Here is a 21,718-nt window from a genome sequence, read left to right as displayed (position 1 = left end):
GTGCTATCACCCTTGACTTTCAGTCCCCTCTCGCTCTCTCTCTCTGTCCCCCTCTTTCTCTCTCTGTCCCCCCTCACTTTCTCTAGCCCCTCTCTCTCTGTGTGCCCCCATTGCTTTCTCTCTGTTCTCCACCTCTGTGTCCCCCTGTCCTCTCTATTTCCCCCTCTGTGTCCCTCTCTCTCTCTTTTTGTCTCTCTCTGTCCCCCCATCTCTGTATCCCTCTCTCTTTCTCTCTGACCCCTTCTGTGTGTCCCCCTCCCCTCTCTCTGTCCCCCTCTCTGTTCCCACCTCTCTGTCTCTCTCTCTCTTTCTCTCTATTTCCCCCTCTCTGCGCCCTCTCTCTCTCTCTGTCTCCCCACCCCGTCCCCCTCTCTCTCTGTGTCCCACATCCCCCTGTCCCCACCTAACTCTCTCTCTTCCCCCTTTCTGTACCCCTCTCTCTCTGTCCCCTTCTCTCTCTTCCGCCACCCCCCCTCACTCTTTCTCTCTCTCCCTGTCCCTCCATGCTCTTTGACAGTTGCTGAGAGCAGGAACTGACAGCAGAGCATCTTCGAGGTTTCACAGCTGACAGGTGCTGAGAGCAGGAACAGTGGCTTCCGAACTTGGACAGATTTGGGGTTTTCCGGTGGATTTTAAAAAAAAAATTGGAGCTCACCGGAAAATCACAAAGCTGTCGAAGTTCGGAAACCACTGTTGCTGGTCTGAGTACCTGTCAGCTGTGAAACTGACAGTTTTGATTTTTTTTTTAAACCTGGTCTGGTTGGAAAGAAGAAGTCAATGGCAGAAATTTCTCATCCCTGAAATTATCAGTCATGGACCTTAAAATTCTTTACCACGGACACTGGTGTCTGTGTACGGACACGTTGCCAACCCCTGGAGAGGAATAAAAGGATGTAGCGATAGGGTGAGATGAGGTAGAGTGGGCAGAGGCTTGTGTAGAGCATAAACAGACCAGTTGGGCTGATAGGCCTGTTTCTGAGCTTTAATTCAATGTGATTCTATGTATAATATTGACTCATCTCATTGTCTGTTGGTTGATTGGAATTTATTCAGGTTGTACCTGAAAATTTGACCTTCTGGCAATATCACAAAACCAACAAGCATGAACTCTGGGGAAACAAATCTTTGAGCCCTTTGGCTCTGATGTTATTAATGAATTGATATATGCTAGAACATTGAAAAAGAATTGACAGTGCTATTTTCATGTTTTCTTAACCCCTGCAAAAGGTCAATGCCTCTTCTAATTACTTATCTGCCTGCAGTGACATTAACTAAATGGACGGATCTTGTGAAGTAATTCTGACATAATATTCTCATATTGATGAATATTATCTTGTAATATAATTATCTCAGATCAAGAAAGATTATAGTTTAGAGATCAGGCAAGTGATGATGAAATGTTACGATAGAATTTGGTGGTTATATATTTTGAAAATTGTGATTATTGGAAAGACAAATATCTCAGAATCATCATTTGCTGATGAAGATTTACTAGGAGTATTATAAACAATGCCTGATTTCATGGACAAAATGCACGCACATGTACCATTTTTACACATACTAGAAAATCCTCCGTGATGCTGCTATTGGTAAGTCAGAGGGCACGCTATGTGTAACGTACAGGGTGGAGTTGTATAGCATACAGATAATGCACAGGTTGGAGTAGGTAACATGTAGGATTACACCCAGGCTGGCGTGTATAACGTAGGATTACACATAGACTGGAATATGTTATGTGTAGGATTACACACTGGTTGAAGTATGTAACATGTAGGATAACACACAAGCTGAAGTATGTAATGTGTAGGATTACACACAGGCTGGAATATGTAATGTGTGCGTTTACACACAGGCTGGAATATGTAACATGTAGGATTACATACAGGCTGGAATATGTAACATGTAGGATTACATACAGGCTGGAATATGTAATGTGTAGGTTTACACACCGGCTGGAGTATGTAATGTGTAGGATTTCACACAGGCTGGAGTATGTAATGTGTAGGTTTACACACAGGCTGGAGTATGTAATGTGTAGGTTTACACACAGGCTGGAATATGTAATGTGTAGGTTTACACACCGGCTGGAGTATGTAATGTGTAGGATTTCACACAGGCTGGAGTATGTAATGTGTAGGTTTACACACAGGCTGGAGTATGTAATGTGTAGGTTTACACACAGGCTGGAATATGTAATGTGTAGGATTTCACACAGGCTGGAGTATGTAATGTGTAGGTTTACACACAGGCTGGAGTATGTAATGTGTAGGTTTACACACAGGTTGGAAAATGTAACATGTAGGATTACACACAGGCTGGAATATGTAATGTGTGCATTTACACACAGGCTGGAATATGTAATGTGTAGGGTTACACACAGACTGGAGTATGTAATGTGTGCATTTACACACAGGCTGGAATATGTAACATGTAGGTTTACACGCAGGCTGGAGTATGTAATGTGTAGGGTTACACACAGGTTGGAAAATGTAATGTGTAGGATTACACACAGGCTGGAATATGTAATGTGTGCATTTACACACAGGCTGGAATATGTAACATGTAGGTTTACACGCATGCTGGAGTATGTAATGTGTGCATTTACACACAGGCTGGAATATGTAACATGTAGGATTACACACAGGTTGGAGTATGTAATGTGTAGGGTTACACACAGGCTGGAGTATGTAATGTGTGCATTTACACACAGGCTGGAATATGTAACATGTAGGTTTACACGCAGGCTGGAGTATGTAATGTGTGCATTTACACACAGGCTGGAATATGTAACATGTAGGGTTACACACAGGCTGGAGTATGTAATGTGTAGGGTTACACACAGGCTGGAGTATGTAATGTGTAGGGTTACACACAGGCTGGAGTATGTAATGTGTGCATTTACACACAGGCTGGAATATGTAACATGTAGGTTTACACGCAGGCTGGAGTATGTAATGTGTGCATTTACACACAGGCTGGAATATGTAACATGTAGGTTTACACACAGGCTGGAGTATGTAATGTGTGCATTTACACACAGGCTGGAATATGTAACATGTAGGTTTACACGCAGGCTGGAGTATGTAATGTGTGCATTTACACACAGGTTGGAAAATGTAACATGTAGGATTACACACAGGCTGGAGTATGTAATGTGTAGGGTTACACACAGGCTGGAGTATGTAATGTGTGCATTTACACACAGGCTGGAATATGTAACATGTAGGTTTACACGCAGGCTGGAGTATGTAATGTGTGCATTTACACACAGGCTGGAATATGTAACATGTAGGTTTACACGCAGGCTGGAGTATGTAATGTGTGCATTTACACACAGGCTGGAATATGTAACATGTAGGATTACACACAGGCTGGAATATGTAATGTGTGCATTTACACACAGGCTGGAATATGTAACATGTAGGTTTACACGCAGGCTGGAGTATTTAACATGTAGGATTACACACAGGCTGGAATATGTAACATGTAGGATTACACACAGGCTGGAATATGTAATGTGTGCATTTACACACAGGCTGGAATATGTAACATGTAGGTTTACACACAGGCTGGAGTATTTAACATGTAAGATTACACACAGGCTGGAATATGTAACATGTAGGATTACACACAGGCTGGAATATGTAATGTGTGCATTTACACACAGGCTGGAATATGTAACATGTAGGTTTACACGCAGGCTGGAGTATTTAACATGTAGGATTACACACAGGCTGGAATATGTAATGTGTAGGGTTACACACAGGCTGGAGTATGTAATGTGTAGTGTTACACGCAGGCTGGAGTATGTAATGTGTAGGGTTACACACAGGTTGGAAAATGTAACATGTAGGGTTACACACAGGCTGGAGTATGTAATGTGTAGGGTTACACACAGGCTGGAGTATGTAATGTATGCATTTACACACAGGCTGGAATATGTAACATGTAGGTTTACACGCAGGCTGGAGTATGTAATGTGTGCATTTACACACAGGCTGGAATATGTAACATGTAGGATTACACACAGGTTGGAAAATGTAACATGTAGGGTTACACAAAGGCTGGAATATGTAATGTGTAGGGTTACACACAGGCTGGAATATGTAACATGTAGGATTACACACAGGTTGGAAAATGTAACATGTAGGATTACACACAGACTGGAGTATGTAATGTGTGCATTTACACACAGGCTGGTATATGTAACATGTAGGTTTACACGCAGGCTGGAGTATTTAACATGTAGGATTACACACAGGTTGGAAAATGTAACATGTAGGATTACACACAGGCTGGAATATGTAATGTGTAGGGTTACACACAGGCTGGAGTATGTAATGTGTAGGGTTACACACAGGCTGGACTATGTAATGTGTAGGTTTACACACAGGGTGGAATATGTAACGTGTAGGTTTACACACAGCCTGGAGTATGTAATGTTTAGGATTACACACAGGCTAGAGTATGTAACGTGTAGGATTACACACAGGCTGGAATATGTAATGTATCGGATTACACACAGGCTGGAATCTGTAATATGTAGGTTTACACACAGGCTGGAGTATGTAAGGTGTCGGATTACACACAGGCTGGAGTCTGTAACATGTAGGATTACACCCAGGCTGGCATGTATAACATGTAGGATTACACACAGGCCGGTGTATGTAACGCACAAAGTCCAGAGGTTGTTACATACCGGAGGGCAAATGGGCCTAGATGATTCTCTTCAGGAGGAATCCAGCTAGTACTGTGGTGGTGAGGCCTTTCCACCAGGTGTTTGTGGCACTCCCTGGGTCGACCTCATTCTAACATTCTTGTTGACCTACTGATGGTATTCCTGCCTGCACCAATAAACCCACCTTGGATGGTGTGGGATATACCTGTGGCTGGAGATGGGAAATGGAGGCCCATTTCGTAAAAAAAATTAGCTAGTGGGATTTGGGACAGTAAACGTTCACAAAAATCAACAGGAGTGGGATGGATTTAAACTATAAATCCCATCTGTTGACACTATGTCGTGATTATGTTATCACAGTCATAGTGTCATAGAGTTATACAGCACAGAAACAGCCCCTTTGGCCCATCGTGTCCATGCCAGCCATAAAGCAACTATCTATTCAAATCCCATTTTCCAGCCCTTGGCCCTTGGCCTTGTATGCTATGGCGTTTCAAGTGCTCATCTAAATACTTCTTCAATGTTGTGAGGGTTCCTGCCTCTACCACCCCTTCAGGCAGTGTGTTCCAGATTCCAACTACCCTCTGGGTACATTTTTTTTTCCTCAAATCCCCTCTAAACCTCCTGCCCCTTATCTATGCCCCCTGGTTATTGGCACCTCCACTAAGGGAAAAAGTTTCTTCCTATATACCCTTTCGATTTCCCTCATAATTTTGTACACCTCAATCAGGTCCCCCCCCCCCCCACTCCCTCAGCCTTCTCTGCTCCAATGACTTGTAATCCAGAAACCTGGAATAATAATCCAGAGAATGTGAGTTCAAATCCCATAAAGGCAGTTTCAGAATTTGAAGACAGTTTTTTAAAAAGTTCGATAGAAAGCTTTAGCATCGGTAAAAAGTGACCAGGAAGCTGTGGGATGGTATTAGAAACCCAGCTGTGTAAGACCCTCTCCCCCTGTCTGTAGATGTCATGCCACGGGTCTATCAGGCCATTTCAGGTTGAATTCTCTGAGAATGTCTCCAGACCTGCCATCAAGATGCTGGAGTTCCAGCAAGATGGACAGAAACAGCATCTTTTCCTCCCCTTCCTCCTCGAGCCCAGTTTCTTTCCCAGTCCTCAATGGACTGAAAACTCCAAATTATGTCCCTCTCACCACTTCCCATTCTCCCTGCGCTGTGCAATTTTGGTGCTAAAATACTTTGCATTTTGTTAGCAGAGAGGTGAATATTAAGAAAGGCCAGCATTTATAATCGGCAAGTGTCACAACATTTGCAAACTTGTGAGGGTCAGAAGTCCAGTTGTCAAAGTTTACATGTGAATATGCAATGCACTTGTACTACATCACTGTGAGTGTTACTTTTTAACCCAGGGTTAAAATATGTGTAAAAGAATAGGAGACACAGGAACTCAGTGTAATTGCATTATATCTCCCTATATAAAGTTAACTGATTGGAGTTCCGACCCTATGCAGTTGTGTTTATTTTTAAATCATTTTGTCTCATTTCAACCAATAATGAGATACTTGCCTGGTCCTTGGCAATGGTCATCAGTGATATATTATCCATTTGACTGCTAATAGTTGAAGCTTAGAAAGATGCTTTCAATGCTTAATCTTACCCTGTTTCCACACTTTTCTACCAACAGTCCCACCAGACCAACCACGCCTGACTGTGTCCAAAACAACCTCAAATTCCATTATTCTTTCCTGGATACCTGGAGACAATGGTGGGAGCTCCATTAGAGGTAAGGAAGTCCATCAGATATGCTGCAGGTCTATAAAAACCACATCATGTCTCCACCATGGAGTTTGTTCCATTAGTGCAATGTTACTCACTAACTTACATTGGAGGACCACAGTCCCAATCAGCGTCTTGGCCAGGATTCCTCTACTTTTAATGCAGTGGCTCACTCTGCCTTGGAGTAATGGGAATGTGCCCATTATGAGCACAGATTTGAGCTCTTGATTTTACTCTGTTACTCTCCAGTGGAGTTCAGGCACTTCAGCTAGGAAAAGGAAAAAGACCCAAACAATTATTTTTTTCCCTTTATATGTCAAGTCAAAGAAAATTTCTTGTGCACGATTCTGGGACTCCATATTATAAAAAGGATATCGAGGCATTGGGGAAGGTTCAAAAAAGGATTTACAAGGTTGGTACCAGAACTGAGAGGATATATTCATCAGGAAAGGCTGAACAGGCTGGAGCTCTCTTCTTTGGAAAAGAGAAGGCTGATAGGTGACCTAATGGAGATCGTTAAGATTATTGAAGGTGCTTGATAGGGTAGACATAGAGAAGATATTTCCACTAGTGGGGAGACCAAATCTAGTGGCCATAAATATAAGATAGTCACCAATAACTCTAATAGAGAATTCAGGAGAAACATCTGTACCTAAAGAGAAGTAAGAATGTGAAACTCTGTACCACATGGAGCAGTTGAGGTTAATAACATTGAGACATTGAAGGTGAAGCTATATAAGCACATTAAGGAGAAAGGAATAGCAGGATATGCTGTAGATGAAGACTGGTGGGAGGAGGCTAGTGTGGAACATAAACACCAGATAGAGCAGTTGGGTCGAATGGTCTTAATGCTGTAGATTCTATGTAATTCTGCATGTTCTGGCATTAGGAATCAACCATGGTTTAGTAAAATAACTTTTCTCACTGTGTTTCTCTAACAGTACACACCAGAGCAAAATAGACCTGTAAAACCAGTGGTTAAATTTTAAGGTGGGTTAATACTGCCTCCTGGTGGTGAACATTCCACAGCCTAGCTGTGGGGGGAGGCTAGAGGTTACATGAAGCAACGAGTCTGGCTAGGGCACAGGGTGGCAACTCACAAATAATAGCAGGAAATGCTATGGATGCCCGTCCTTGGCAGGATTTTCAGTTAACCAATGAGTAGATGTTGACCAGTGGTGTCAGACTTGTTGAACAGCCTCTTTGTGATGCTGTGATCTGGTCCATTGGGGCACAAGAATGAAATGATGAGGGGGGACACTCTGATGAGCTGCAGATTAATCAACTCATCAGAATTGTTGCTGTAGCCTCCAGTGATCTTGTATGCCTGCTAGAAATTTGATTATCTCCATTTATATTCATTGACGCAGAGCCCTCTTGTTATCAGACCCAATTTCTCAGCCAAATTTATCAAGTGGAACTCCATTATAGCAATAGGATTGGGCAGGGAGAAAAATCTTTCATGATAAAGTTGGGACTATGAGAGCTAATTGCCATATCATTGTAAAGGAACCAGGAAACCTTTGGCTATTTTTCACATTTGACCTTTATCTATGAATCAATGCAATTACATTTTCATTTCTTCCAAGCAAACCTCTTGATTTACTGATTGTGCATCTGTGATGCCTCCTCCTTAAGGTTACATCCTGCAGTACTCAGAGGACAACAGCGAGCAGTGGGGTAGCTTTCCCATCAGCCCCAGCGAGCGCTCGTATCGCCTGGAGAACTTGAAATGTGGGACATGGTATAAGTTCACCTTGACGGCACAGAATGGAGTGGGACCTGGCCGCATCAGTGAAATCATTGAGGCCAAAACCCATGGGAAAGGTATTTGATCCTTTATCGCAATGGGGAGAAATATATTCCTGTTTAACAGTCAGTCTTAGTGCTTGTTAAAATAAGATGCTGCTCTTCCAATGACCTAACAGTAAAAACACTCTGCACTCCTCCAATTCTGGCCTCTTGCACATCCGCAATTTTTATTGCTCCACCATTGGCAAGATTCCTCCAGCTGCTGAGGCCCTTGCTTTTTCTGATATATATTAATGACCTAGACCTTGGTGTACAGGGCACAATTTCAAAGTTTGCAGATGATACAAAACTTGGAAGCATTGTGAACTGAGGAGGATAGTGTAGAAATGTAACAGGAAATAGACAAGTTGGTGGAATGGGCGGATAGGTGGCAGATGAAGTTCAATGCAGAGAAATGTGAAGTGATACATTTTGGTAGGAAGAACAATATAAAATAAAGGGTACAATTCTAAAGAGGTTGCAGGAGCAGATGGACCTGGGTGTATATGTGCATAAGTCATTGCAGGTGGCAGGACAGGTTGAGAGTGCAGTTAATAAAGCATACAGTATCCTGGGCTTTATTAATAAGGGCATAAAGTACAAGATCAAGGAAGGTATGTTGAACTTGTAGAAGACACTAGATCGGCCTCAGCTGGAGTATTGCATCCAGTTCTGGGTGCCACACTTTAGGAAAGACATGAGGGCATTGGAGAGGGTGTAAAAAAGATTCACGAGAAAGGTTCCAGAGATGAGGAATTTCAGTTATGAAGATAGATTGGAGAAGTTAGGACTGTTTTCCTTGGAGAAGAGAAGGCTGAGAGAGGTATTTAAAATCATGAGGGGTCTGGACAAAGTAAATAGGGCGAAACTGTTCCCACTCGTGCAAGGATCGAGAACGAGAGGGCACAGATGGTTAAGAGAAGCAAAAGCCACATGAGGAAAAGCTTGTTCACGCAGAAAGTGGTTAAGGTCTGGAATGCATTGCCTGAGAGTGTGGTGGAGGCAGGTTCAATTGAAGCTTTCAAAAGGAATTAGACTGCTTTATGAAAGGAAGAATGTGATGTGCAGGGTTACAGGTGAAGGCGGGGGAATGGCACTAAGTAAATTGCTTTTTCGGAGAGCCGGTGCAGTCACAGTGGGCTGAATGGCCTCCTTCTGCAGTGTAACAATTCTGTGATTCTATGATTCTAAAGTCTGGAATTCCTTCCTAAATCTATGTGCCTCTCTACCTGTCTCTGCTCCTTTTAGATGCTCCTTTATACCAACTCTTTGAACAAGATTTTAATCAGTTGTCCTAATATCTCCTTATCTGGCTCGGTCTCAAATTTTGTTCGATAACACTCCTGTGAAGCACCTTGGGATCGTTTTACTATTTTAAAGGTGCTATTATAAATGCAAGTTGTTGTTGCCTCTGGAGGGGAGCAAATGATAGCTGTCTAGTTACATCTGTTGGTAAATGGATAGGGCTGGCTTTGGCTGATGTACTCTGTTATCAAATAACATGCTAATACTCATCTAGACTGGCACGTGTAAAACCCTCTCTCTGATCTATAGGTTTTAGCCTTTACTCTGAGTATCAATGGCACACAACAACTTGAAAACTGTCCCACCAAATGTAGTACACCTTTATTACATCACTAAGCAATGGTACATATGATAATGCTGGTCGCTTAGCAGCCCTGTGAGCCAGAGTCTGTCTTGGTGGTCAGTCCGCCGATGAATCTTCTGTACACGACTTCCAGATGGCTGACCATCACCCTAACCACTGCAGCAAAGATGCTCCGGTGGGCTCTTTCTTTATATCATTTTTTGCTATGTCCCTGTTGCATATAAGGTAAAACCTGTCTTTAACTCCTTCAATTGATCTGCAATTACCTCACTGTCCTTTTCAAAACAAGATAGTTACTTCTCCAGATGTTTGCCAACTTGGGCCTCATGCAGGAATTTCAAGGCTCATGGTTTAGCTCCACCTTGTTTTCCTTAGCACCATTATCAACCTCCAGGCTGGTACAGACAAACCTGTTTTTTGCTCTTAATGAGCATGGCCTGTATCTTTTCCCAGATGCCAGCACTTTTGCAATTTAATAGGTTTTGCCAACCTTGATAATTCTGGCAAGGCTCTGTCATGACCAAATTGACCATCCTGCCTTGCGCCTTCAGGCCCACAATACAGTTCATTAGATGTCTTCGGTCTGGGTACTTCAATGCTCCATATAGCCACCATGAGACAGACTCTGCACACACAGAACTCCACCACAACCAGTCTACATTCATTAATACAAAAGAAACTAAAGGAACAGTTACATGGTTAAAAGTGATTGTACATTAAAAGGTAAATAACACGTTGGCTTACACACATGAAGAATGGTAGCTTGGGTAGGGCATAAAAAAAGTTTTTCCTCACAATCCCCCTGCATCTCTTGCCCAAAACCTTGAATCGTTCCCCCATCATCCATGTTTACCATAGAGAGTGTTTCTTTGACAGTTTACATACTTATTACAACATATAGCAAGTAGGCTTGAAACATTACTTTCCACTACACTTTACAAGGTGTCACACATTTATGGTTGAAATTCCGACCAAGTTAAAGAGAACATAATGAGGTGACCATAGCTACCCATCTCATCTAGTACAAATAATATACCTCTTCTCCCCTATCAGACTGCCACTGCTATTTCTATGACACTATTGTAAAAGCTGAGATGCCTATCACCTCATAACTCCCACTCATGCTGGCACTGAAGACCTCATAGAAATGTGACTGGTCGGCAAGTCTACATAGTAAGCTTACAAGGTCGGAAAAACCCCAGGCTATCTCTGGCCTGTGTTGTTGGCAGATTTCAGCAGCAGAGGCACTGGGCCCTTAATTTCCCTGGGCTATGAAGGAGAAAATTGCTCAAGGGTCTTGCATTCTGTCCTGCATTCCCTTCAACCAATGACACACATGTTGATGTTGGGTGAGGATAGTTTCATGGCTTAGTCGTGATGTTGAGCTTCCCGACTGATATGCCAACTAGATTCTCCCACACGTCTGGCCTAATTCTCTTCTCATTCTGGTGCTTCACATTGGCTGGAATACAAAACTAAAGCTGCAAGTGTTTTTTTTTTCACTTCATAGACAGTGGTTAACATCAAATTGTGCAAATTTTCTTTTAGCCTATGTGTGGATTCATAGTTCTGTCGCATTTGAGCCCTAGCCAGGATGATTAATTCTTAAGTGTCCCTCCTGGGCAGGCTTTAGTCGCATTTCTCGCCAATGGCATCTTTCCCACTTTTGGGAAAAGTGGCACTTTTTCTGGGCTGTGATTTGGGTGGAGGGTGTTTGCATTTTCATATTTTTCCTCATTCCCCTTCTCTTCCATTCATGACATACCAACTGCAACAGTGGGTTTGAAGCACACTCTCTGGCTTCCACCCATGTTGCTCAACAATCAGCTGCTAGTACAGAGGCCCAAGTGTTAGGCCCTGAAGTACTGTGGAGATTCTCCCATTTAATATAGCAACATCGGCAAGAGATGGTGTAACCCCAGGATCTTAGTGTAAAAGATGGCATGATATAATATTTAAAATACATCCAGCAGAAGGAACCTAATCTTGGAGGCAATGCTGTCATTCAGTTCTAATTCCCTACCTCTGACTTAGGCAATCAACAAATTAGGACTTGGATGCTCAAATAGGATCGGAACAGGATTACGGAAACAGTGAACTTGTAAAAGAAATGGGGCTGATAATCACCACCCTTCCAATGCACTCCAGATATAGCTCCGGCAGGAGTGCACCGCAAGGGCATTCAGCAGGGCCTTGTAATAGATGGAGTCTCTGTGCTAGTTTGAATCTTTGCAGGCCAGTGCCTTAACAAGAAGTAGGAGCCTGGCTGTCTCCTGGTGCTGGAGGTTTCCCAGTCCTCAGCTGATGGAGGCCTGCTGGTATTTGGTGGGCAGTATGCCCAGTGAAAGTAATTTTACTGGCCCCTTTACTGGTGCATCTGGAGACCACCTTGAACCTCAAGGCCAGGGACCCCCAAAGAAAGTTCTAAGGATATTTTTGGCTCTGTTATAAAGGGGGCTGATGGAAGAATGCAAGGTGTTTTATGTGGGGGTGGGAAGCAGCACCTTCTGGATCCGTGAGCTGTCACCACGTTTTCCAGCCTCCACTGGAAGGTGGGAGCCTGAGGTACAGTCCAAGTGTAGGGTTGCCAACTTTCCAGGATTGCCCTGGAATTTCCAGGAATTAAAGACTAATCACCAGGACACTGCAGTGAGCAACCGAGAGAAAAATTATAGTGGGATTAAAAAAATTGTGGCTTTATTAAATATTTCCTCAAATACTTTAGTTATAAAAATATTGCACGTGGGGAAATAAAGGCGGTTTGACTAGCAGTCAAGAATCATCCAATCGGGCAATATAGAGTCTGTTCACTTTCAGATTGGTGTAGGAAGGTGGGGCACTGCGATGATGGACATGTCGGGCATCCAATGGCGAGAAAGTAGTGACAAGGCAGTTGTAGGCAGGAGGTAATATAATGAATCCTCCAGGAATAGGGCCAACCAGAGTTGGCAATGCTACCCAAGTTCCATGGGCACCTGGCTAAGCTATCCAAGTGAAAGAACATTCCCTCAATCATCCCAGCACTTCCAGAAGTCCCAGACAGGTATAACTGTGGATTTTCAACCTTTTGGTTTTCCTTCAATTTTATTCAAAACCCTGCTGCACTCATACTATCTGGTGGTGGCTCGCTGTCTAATTTTATTCCCTCCCTTTTTCTGAAAAACACTTGCTGTAACCTGTTAGTGCTATGGTCTAATAATTATGTTTCCTGCTTGTTTTTTCTGACCTTTGAGACAAGCCATCTTTTGACAAGCACCTACAATTACTGTCTTGCGCCTAAGAGAAATTACCCTCTTATTGTCCTGAGGATCTGCCTATTTACAGTAATTGGATCTCGGGGCCTTAAAGGAACATGTAGCTCTACATGAATAGTGCATTGTACAATGCATCATATCTGTCCTTATAAAACAGCATATCATTTTAACTTACAGCTAGTAAGTCTACTAGTATGATAAATAATGCTTTTAGAGATGCCATTAAATTTAAAAGCAAATTATTACAATGGTTTGTTTTGCTGTAGTGCAGAACCCCGCAGCTGAGCATTCCCCCTAACTGCAGGGCATCATAGCCTAGTTGTTACCATACTGAACTAGTAAGCCAGCATGCCAGACTAATGATCGTGGTAATCAGTAACACCATGGTAGTTGGTGAATTTGAATTATTTTTTAAACTGTGGAAATACAAAGCCAGTATCAGTAAAAGTGGCCATGAAGCTGTCAGATTGTTGTAAAAACCTAACAGGTTCTTTAATGTCCTTTGGAGAAATTAGCCTCTACCCCAGTCTGGTGGTATATAAGACTCCAGTCCTGCACCAACGTGGTTGACTCTTAACCACCCTCTGAAGTGGCCTGGAAAGCCACGTGGTTTCTAGAGATGGGCAATAAGCACCAGCCTTGCCAGCAACGCCCACATCCCAAGAATGAATTTCAAAAATAATGTAGGAGTCAATTTCAGCCGTGGACTGTCACAAGTGATGATGTCCAGAACTCTAGGGAAAACTCGAGTGGTGGACTCTGATCCACAAGTACTGAGCTGATACTGCATTAGTCTCTTGCCTGTGCACCTTAAATAACCATTCATGAGAGTTGACCTTCAAGAGGTTGTCCTCAGGCTGTTTTTGAACTGAGATCTTTGCATTCAAAGGCATTGATTTCACTTTCGGTTGATTCCACAGAAGTCCTATAAGATCCAATTCTTGATCAGTGATGCAGAAACTATGTGTCTATTTGAAAGGAAGATTCACTCCAATTACTGATGAACCCTTTCCTGAATACTTGACCCGTTTGTAACATATGACAGCCCAGTAGCATGTATATGCATCAACGAATTGCCACATTATCTACAAGGACTGAGCTCACAGTAGCAGTGAGTTTCTATATACCTGCTTGTATGCAAAAGATTTGTGAATTGGTTTGTGATGGACTTGCTCTATCAGGAAAGGCCAATTAATAGTGGTAAAGATGGTTAGAAATAATCAATTAATATTAATTATGATACATTTGCTCCTGCTTGCAGAGCCACAGTTTGCCAAGGAACAGGACCTGTTTTCCAGCATCAACACCACAAGAATCAGGCTTAATCTCATTGGCTGGATTGACGGTGGCTGCCCAATCACCATGTTCACTCTGGAATACCGGCCTTTCGGGACGACAGTCTGGACCACAGCCCAGCGGACAACCCTGTCCAAGTCCTACATCCTGTATGACCTGCAGGAGGCCACGTGGTATGAGCTGCAAATGAAGGTGTGCAACAGTGCAGGCTGTGTGGAGAAGCAGACAGAATTTGCAACCCTCAACAACGATGGGAGTAAGTACCAAGGATAATCTTGAGGCGTTTACTTTTGGACCAAGGGCGGGCACATTAATCATGAATATCGCACTGGATAGTAATAAGAATGAGCCATTCAAGATATATGTTATAAAAATTTACAAGTTCACATGATGGATCTGGGATTTGGAGAGCAAACTGTCCTTTAGGTCACCCTGACCCTCAAACCGCTACTTCCAACCCACAATAAAATGACAGAATATTAGCTACTGCCTGAAGTTTAAGTTAGCCACTGCAAGGCACAAATAATTTCTCCTGGAGGGGTTACCGATATTTTAAATATGAAAATAAAAGATCGGTCCAACTTCATGGAGTCCCAAGCAAAAGCAAAATACTGCAGATGCTGGAAATATGAAATAAAAACAGAAAGTGCTGGAAATACTCAGTAGGTCTGACAGATCTGAAACGTTCCTCTCGCCACAGATGCTGCCAGACCTGCTGAGTATTTCCAGCACTTCCTGTTTTTATTTCATGGAGTCCCATTCCTTTCTCTGGCAATCTAACCCCGGATACATTGTGACAATTTGTGAATTGAAGCCTTTTTGCAACACACAACTACACTAATCACAATCGGCACCATATTCAACATATTTTTTGATAATATATTTAGGCACCAAACCCCCATTGAGGAATTGACTGTTGCAGGATCCCTCAGCAATTGGATGGTGGGGAGGCCCTGTAGTTTGCACTTTGTTGAGGTCTTAAAGAAGTTTGTGCATGAGCAAGCTTCCAGCGTGCCGCATGCTAGTGGTCAGGGCTCAGTACAGTGAACATAGAGTAGCTTTAAGCCTCCGCACCCAATAATACTGACCTTCAGACCCCGAAATCTTACAATGCTTTGTGTGCCCTCGACCATTAGTCCTTAAGAAAATATGCCTGTAAGTATGGCTTTCAAAAACCATTGATTTGTCGTAAAACTTATAACTGCCTCAAATTTTGTGCCAGCAACATTGGGAGACAGAAATATTTGACATTTGCTGCATTTATTATCAAGGGGCAACAAACAAGAAAAGCCAACAACATGCTGTTTACTGTGCAGCCATTTTCAATTCATCACGTGCAGTTAATCATATAACTTGGCTTTCTGTACTCGACTCCAGATTAGGAGAAATACCAATGTCAATACAGATCCCTGCTCAAAACAGAATAAACCTTTAAATTCATCAACAGCAATGAAAAATCTATATCAACAGTAACGTCCAACAGTTCCAGTATTAGCTATTGCAACAAAGTCATTGCTAAGTAAAATTGTTATTATGTGATCTCTGCTCTAGGATAGGAACAGGAGTAGCCCATTCAGCTCCTGCGGCCATTCAGTTAGATCATGACTGATCTGTACTTCAACCCATTTTCCCAACTTTGCTCCATATCCCTCAATACCCTTACCGAACAAAATCTCAGAAAAATTTAGCAATCTGACTTAGAGTGGGTAGTGGGAGGTGTTACACCATACTGTTGATGAGAGGCCTTGCCACCAGAGATTCCAGTTGCGGTGCCCGTTCACTGATGTGTTGGGGGACTGTCCATGTTTTTTACTTCTGTTGTCCTCTATTGTCGCTGTGATATATTTAATATGGACTGGCTGCAGAACTCCACTTCTACTTGAGAGTACACAAGCAGACTATGAAATATCTCCACAAAGGTGGTTCTGCTTCTAAAGACATTCCTGTCTGCATTTCTAACATTGTACAATCTGATTGCCACTTGCCACTGCACCTGTGCTGACATCATTTCCTTGCCGCTATTCGCCATGTTGGCTACTGGCTGAAGTTAAGTCACCCACTGCAAGGCACAAATAATTTCTCCTGGAAGGGTTACAGATGTTGTGACAATTTCTCCTTCTTTAAGCATAACCAGCTCATTAATATCTGTGTGGTACAGCTCGGCCTATATCATTGAAAAGAGCAGACTAATTCTCCCTAGTGTCCTGGTCACCATTTATCTTTCAACCAACATCACTAAATGAATGACTTGAGGGGCTGAATTCCCCCCTCCTGTTCCTACATAACTACCCGAGTGCAGAGACCACATAACAACAATTTTATTTATCAATAGCTTTGTCACAATAGTTAACACTGAAACAATTGGACTTTACAGTTGCACTAGATTTTTTTCATTGCTGTTGATGTAGATTTATTCTGTTTTCAACAGGGAGCTGTATTGACATTGGTGTTTCTCCTTATCTGTAGTCGAGTACAGAAAGCTCAGTGTTCCTATAATTAACTGCGTGTGATGAATTGAAAATGGCTACACAGTGAACAGCAACAGTGTTGGCTCTGAAACCTTTTCTTGTTTGTTGCCTATTGCTCATTGTCACATAGCTGTTTGTGGGATCTTGCTGTGTACAAATTGGCTACCGCGTTTCCGACGACACTTCAAAAAGTACTTCGTCGGCTGCAAAGTGCTTTGGGACATCCTGAGGTTGTGAAAAGCGCTACATATTTCCATTTCTTTTGTTCTTTCTTTTCACTGGGTGATGAGACTCACAGCCAAGGTAGACACCCGCCATAAATTAACGCTGCCTTTTTAAAAATACATAAGATCGGAAGAGAAAATACCCAAAAGATTTTTTTTTAATGAAATAAAAATTGACTGTGTAACTCAATTGCTTTTTTTATTAAAGTGCAAATGGCCTGCTGCCTCATATTTCATTTCAATTTATGGCTTCTTTGCTATAGCAGATAAAATGTTTCTCCAATCGACCCCTTCCAATTTATAGTTAATCATTGCTGTATAATGAGCAGATACCATGAGAATTATTACACTGTTGCAGAGCTTGGTGACGAAAAAAATCTCCTCAAGCCTGGTGCTATTGAGAATGGTTTAAACTAGTTTGGCAGGGGAATGGGAACCTGAGCGCAGTCTCAGGTAGGACAATTTCAGGGCAGGGAACAGGAGGCAGAAAATTAGCGAGTGACTCTGAAAGCCAGAAGAAGCAAAGGTTAAAAAGTGTGCAGTGCAGGAATTTGGCAGTGTTAAAGGGTATTTATTTAAATGCAAGAAGTATAGTAAATAAAGCTGATGAGCTGAGGGCACAGATAGACACATGACAACACGAGAGCATTGCTATAACGGAAACTTGGCTTAAAGAGGGGCAAGAATGGCAGCTCAACATCCCTGGATATAGAGTTTTCAGGCAGGATAGAGAGGGAGATAAAAAAGGAGGGGGTGTAGCATTATTCGTTAAGGAATCAATAACAGCTTTGAGGAGGGATGATATGCTAAATGAATCATCAAATGAGGCCATATGGGTGGAGCTCAGAAATAAAAAAGGGTCAGCCACACTACTAGGAGTGTACTATAGACCCCCAAATAGTGAGAGGGAGGTAGAAGAACAAATATGTAGGCAAATTTCTGAGTAAAACTATAGGGCAATAATAGCTGGGGATTTCAACTACCCCAATATCAACTGGGATACAAACACAGAGGGCACAAAATTCTTGAACTGCATTCAAGAGAACTTTTTTAGCCAGCACGTAACAAGCCCAACGAGAGGGGGCGCAATTCTAGATTTAGTCTTTGGTAATGAAGCTGGCAAGTGGATGAAGTAACAGTGGGTGACCATTTTGGAGATAGTGACCATAATACAATTACTTTTAGCATAATCATGGAAATGGACAAGGATAAAACAGGAGTAAAAGTTCTAAATTGGGGGCATTCAGATTTTACGAAGCTGAGAGTTGACCTGGCGAAAGAGGACTGGATGCAGCTACTGGAAGGAAAATAAGTGGCAAACCAGTGGGAGGCATTCAAAAGCGAGATACTACAGGCACAGTGTAGGCATGTCCCCACGAAGATAAAGGGTGGTACTACCAAATCTAGAGCCCCCTGGTTATCTAGAAGCTTACTGGGTAAGTTCAAGCAGAAAAAGAAAGCTTATGACGATCACAAAAAACATAATACTTTAGAAAGCCTAGAGGAGTATAGACAGTGCAGGGGTGAAGTAAAAAAGGAAATTAGAAAAGCAAAGAGAGGACATGAAAAATTATTGGCAGGTAAAATCAAGGAAAAGCCGAAGATGTTTGATCAATACATTAAGAGCAAGAGGATAACTAAGGAAAGTGTAGGGCCTATCAGAAATGTACAAGGGAACTTATGCATGGATGCAGAAGATGTGGGCAGAGTTCTTTATGAGTTTTTTGTCTCTGTCTTCACAAAGGAGAGGGTTGATGCAGACATTGTAGTTAAAGAGGAGGAGTGTGAAATATTAGATATGATAGGCATAGTGAGAGAAGTACTAGAGGGCCTGACATCCTTGGAAGTAGATAAATCGCCAGGGCCAGATGGATTGCATCCCAGGTTGTTAAAGGAAGCCAGGAAATAGCAGATGCGCTGAGGATCATCTTGAAATCCTCACTGGATGTGGGGGAGGTGTCAGAGGATTGGAGGACTGCGAACATTGTACCATTGTTTAAAAAGGGTGCGAGGGATAGGCCAAATAATTATATGCTGGTCAGTCTGACTTCAGTGGAGGGTAAATTATTAGAATCAATTCTGAGAGACAGGATAAACTGCCACTTAAAAAGGATGTTTTTGTGAATGGAAAGCGGTTTCCAGTGGTGTTCCACAGCGCTTACTGTTGGGACCCTTGCTGTTTGTGGTATGTATTAATGGTTTGGACTTAAATGTGGGAGGCATGATTGGGAAATTTGCTGATAACACAAAAATTGGCCGCATAGTTGATAGCGAAGAGGGTGGCTGTAGACTCCAGAATTATATCAATGATTTGGTGGCGTGGGCGGAAAGTGGCAAATGGAATTCAATCCAGAGAAGTGTGAGGTAATGCATTTGTGGAGCGCAAACAAAGCAAGGGAATACACAATAAATGGGAGGATATTGAGAGGGGTAGAAGAAGTGAGAGACCTTGGAGTGCATGTCCACAGGTCCCTGAAGGTGGCAGGACAGGTAGGTAGAATGGTGAAGTAGGCATATGGAATGCTTTCCTTTATTGGCCGAGGTATAGAACACAAAAGCAGGGATGTGATGCTGAAACTGTATAAAACGCTGGTAAGGCTGCAGCTGGAGTATCGTGTACAGTTCTGGTCAGAACATTACAGGAAGGACATTATTGAGTCTATCTTGCTTGCCAATCGGTTTTCCATTTTGGATACTGGTGAGAGCGATGGTTCCTCAGGGGAATGGAGCCAGAACAAAGTCCGTGGCACTATGGGTGGCTCAGCTGCACAGGCGGGCAGGAAGAAGGGTGGAAGAGCAATAATGATAGGGGATTCGATAGTCAGGGGATCCGACAGGTGTTTCTGCACCATAAACATGACTCCAGGATGGTGTGTTGCCTCTCTGGTGCTAGGGTCAAGGATGTCAACGAAAGGCTGCAGGACATCCTTCTAGGGAAGTGTGCCAGAAGTCATGTTCCACATTGGTACCAATGACAGAGGTAGGAAGAGGGATAAGATCCTGCAAGCAGATTTTAGCAAGTTAGGAAGGAAATTAAAAAGCAGGACCTGTTAGGTCAATTCAAATCAACTAGCTTCCGGTATAAATTACGGGGCAATAACACACCTGTATGTATTGTGGATCAGTAGTACATTACAGACTGCAACCAAATCTGCAGTCTCCCCAGTCTGCTCCATAGGAAACTGCATGCTGAATTTATCCACTGATCTATCGGGCAACTTTTCACAAAACTTGGCTCAATGTTAGCATTTATGGGAATAGGAGCACAAGCCATTCAACCCCTCGAGTCTGTTCCACCATTTGATTAAATCACGGCTGATCTGTACCTCAACTTCATTTAGCTGCCTTTGTTCCATGTCCCTTGATGACCCAACAAAAATCTACCAAACTCAGTTTTCAAATTTTTCAATTGACCCAGTGATTTTTGAGGGAGTTTATAGCCAGAATTTTATGGTAAAGAGTTGTGAGTCAAGCTAACGAATGCCCATGTAATAAATGTACTTCATTATGTAAATAACCTAGAACATGATCCGCTAGATGTACAACGGGTGGAAGGAATGGGTTGCCTCATGTGCTGTCAGGCATGGAAGAGAAGTATTTATTATAATATTTAAACTTCCCTGGATTCCAGCCAGCACACTTTACCACAACAGTGCTTTATTCTTTTTTGTGAAGGATCATTTTTATTATCACTAGAAATCTTGGCAGTAGCACTAATGTTGACACGGATTCTTCGCTCCATGGGAGCAGAAATCTGTTCTTTTTGGCACTGCATAAACATTTAATTTAAATGTGTTGTCACTGTCATAGTAGTGTACTAACCTCAAAAAACGAGTAGACACACAGGGCTTACTGAAAGAAACCTCTCCAAATTATGCCACATAAACTTATATATTACAGGACAGTAGCACCCCATGACTGGGAATTTCCTCAAAGCTACACACCTACCATTGCTATAGCTTTGCAAGAAGTGCTGTAGAAACTCTGTTTACTTGTGCAAACCAGATCTGTGCGGCACTTCCAGCAAAGTTACGATGGCGTAGTGAGAACAGTACTGAGGAAGTTCATCCCCCTACAGTGTAACCATTACAAAGTTGTAACAATCCTTGTAGATATTATTGCGCATTATCAGGTTGTATGTAAATCACAGGACAATAGAAAGTCCCATACATATTACAGAGCCACCACATTCTTCATGTAATTTACAGGACAGTCGTACACCCCACAGATATTACAAAGTGTCAAGTTTCTGGACTTTGACCATTTTCTCCACGGAAAGGATTTTCACCCCATCCTCTTGCACCCGATGGAAATGGGGTGCGCACGGGGTTAAATATTGTCTGAGTACTCAAAACTTCGTTGGTGCACCATTCTCAGCAACCGTCATTTTACTCCCAGATTTCGAGAGGCTTGAGAGGCTCCTTGCCTACCTGATACTGAAAGTCAGGCATGATTTTTAGCTCTGAACTGGTTGTGCCTATAAATTGGTCCAGAAGAGGCCCTGTTAAGTGATGTTTTATTTAGTTTTAAAAGTTTCCTCGTGGGCCAAGAGGGATGGGAATGCTGCTCCAGGACCCACAAGGAATCCTTAGGCCTTCCCTGCCCTGGACTACCTTCCCCTTCCCATTTGCCTCACATGCCTCTTGCCTCATTTTGGCGATT

At 42.6% G+C, this 21,718-nt stretch overlaps 1 protein-coding gene across 5 annotated transcripts in view; it reads left to right on the top strand.

The window, feature by feature from the left end:
* LOC137374264 (cell adhesion molecule DSCAM) overlaps positions 1-21,718 on the top strand; it is a 555,631-nt gene that overhangs the window by 493,700 nt on the left and 40,213 nt on the right. For all 5 annotated transcript variants that reach the window (XM_068040060.1, XM_068040056.1, XM_068040059.1 and 2 more), the window contains exons 23-25: positions 6,323-6,421; positions 8,053-8,241; positions 14,330-14,620. In XM_068040060.1, the coding sequence (XP_067896161.1) occupies positions 6,323-6,421; positions 8,053-8,241; positions 14,330-14,620 (579 nt within the window). The remainder of the gene's footprint in view (positions 1-6,322; positions 6,422-8,052; positions 8,242-14,329; positions 14,621-21,718) is intronic.

The sequence above is a fragment of the Heterodontus francisci genome, chromosome 10, assembly GCF_036365525.1.
Source record: "Heterodontus francisci isolate sHetFra1 chromosome 10, sHetFra1.hap1, whole genome shotgun sequence".
In the NCBI taxonomy this organism is placed as follows: Eukaryota; Metazoa; Chordata; class Chondrichthyes; order Heterodontiformes; family Heterodontidae; genus Heterodontus; species Heterodontus francisci.
The sequence above is the reverse complement of the archived record's forward strand: the minus strand, read 5'-3'. Positions and strand labels throughout refer to the sequence as shown.